Source organism: Nematolebias whitei, unplaced genomic scaffold (genome assembly GCF_014905685.2).
Source record: "Nematolebias whitei isolate Nwh7 unplaced genomic scaffold, NemWhi1 Nwh_scaf_12419, whole genome shotgun sequence".
In the NCBI taxonomy this organism is placed as follows: domain Eukaryota; kingdom Metazoa; phylum Chordata; class Actinopteri; order Cyprinodontiformes; family Rivulidae; genus Nematolebias; species Nematolebias whitei.
The window spans coordinates 1-1,601 of NW_023630964.1; the positions used below are offsets into that span (position 1 = coordinate 1).

At 46.4% G+C, this 1,601-nt stretch overlaps 1 protein-coding gene across 1 annotated transcript; it reads right to left on the reverse strand.

Moving 5' to 3' along the window:
- Positions 1-6: 6 nt before the first annotated feature.
- LOC119429960 (protein NLRC3-like) lies at positions 7-1,283 on the reverse strand (the record flags this gene model as incomplete). The annotated part of the gene is made up of 2 exons (XM_037697441.1): positions 978-1,283; positions 7-823 (listed from the first exon to the last, which is right to left on the reverse strand). Coding segments are annotated over exons 1-2 (1,073 nt in total), but the record flags the coding sequence as incomplete, so codon positions are not given.
- Between the last annotated feature and the right edge of the window lie 318 nt (positions 1,284-1,601).

Genomic DNA, 1,601 nt, shown 5'->3' on the forward strand with positions numbered 1-1,601 from the left:
TGGCACATGATGTGGAGGCTTCGTGATGTCTTGATGTGGGAGATGATGCTGCTGGCCTGCTCCTCATCTCTGAACCTCTTCCTGAAGTACTCCTCCTTCTGTGGGTCAGTGAAGCCTCTGACCTCTGTCACCATGCCAACACACTCAGCAGGGATCTGATTGGCTGCTGCAGGTCGTGTGGTTATCCAGAGGCGAGCAGAGGGAAGCAGTTTCCCCCTGATGAGGTTTGTCAGCAGCACATCCACTGAGGTGGACTCTGTAACATCAGTCAGGATCTGATTGTTGCGGAAGTCCAGAGGAAGTCGACACTCATCCAGACCATCAAAGATGAACACAAGCTGGAAGTCTTCAAAGCTGCACATTTCTTTGGTTTCAGTAAAGAAGTGATGAACAAGTTCCACCAAGCTGAACTTCTTCTCTTTCAGCACGTTCAGCTCTCTGAAAGTGAATGGAAACATGAAGTGGATGTCCTGGTTGGCTTTGTCTTCAGCCCAGTCCAGAGTGAACTTCTGTGTTAAGACTGTTTTCCCAATGCCAGCCACTCCCTTTGTCATCACTGTTCTGACTGGTTCATGTCTTCCAGGTGGGAGTTTAAAGATGTCTTCTTGTCTGATGGTTGTTTCTGGTGTGTGTGGTTTCCTGGATGCTGTTTCAATCTGTCTGACCTCATGTTCATCATTGACCTCTCCAGTCCCTCCCTCTGTGATGTAGAGCTCTGTGTAGATCTCATTCAGAAGGGTTGGGTTTCCTGCTTTAGCAATCCCCTCAAACACACACTGGAACCTCTTCTTCACACAACTTTTAAGGTTACGTTGACAAAGGGCTGTGGAATCTTTGAATAAGGAAATAGGGTTATTATTATTGAGATATAATCTTTTAGGCAATGAGTACTTCAGTAGCTCTTGTTTAACATCCGGATTTTTTAACAATTTGGTTTAATTATCCATCAAGTTAAATGTTTATAGAAATCTTCTTACTGCTCTGCAGACGGTCAGCCAGCTCCTCCTGCTTCATCCTCCTCAGGAAGTAAACTGTGATCTTCATCAATGCCTCTCTGCTCCTCCTCTGCTCTTCATCTTCACCCTCCAACACCTCCTCATCCTCCCTCTGACTGTCGAAGCATTCTGGGTAATCTGGACTCAGAACCTTCTGGATCTTCTTCAGCTCGTTCTTCACAAAAGTGACCATGTTGTCCTCCAGCAGCTGGAACAGAAAAATATCTGAATGACACATCAGACTGAAATCATGGAGCCAAACATCAGATCCATGTTGGACAGACTGACAGTCCACTGGTCTATATGTTGGACAGACTGACAGTTCACTGGTCTATGTGTTAGACAGACTGACAGTCCACTGGTCTACGTGTTGGACAGACTGACAGTCAACTGGTCTACATGTTGGACAGACTGACAGTCCACTGGTCTACATGTTGGACAGTCTGACACTCTACTGGTCTTCGTGTTGGACAGACTGACAGTCCACTGGTCTACATGTTGGACGGACTGACAGTCCACTGATCTACGTGTTGGACAGACTGACAGTCAACTGGTCTACATGTTGGACAGACTGACAGTTCACTGGTCTATGTGTTAGACAGACTG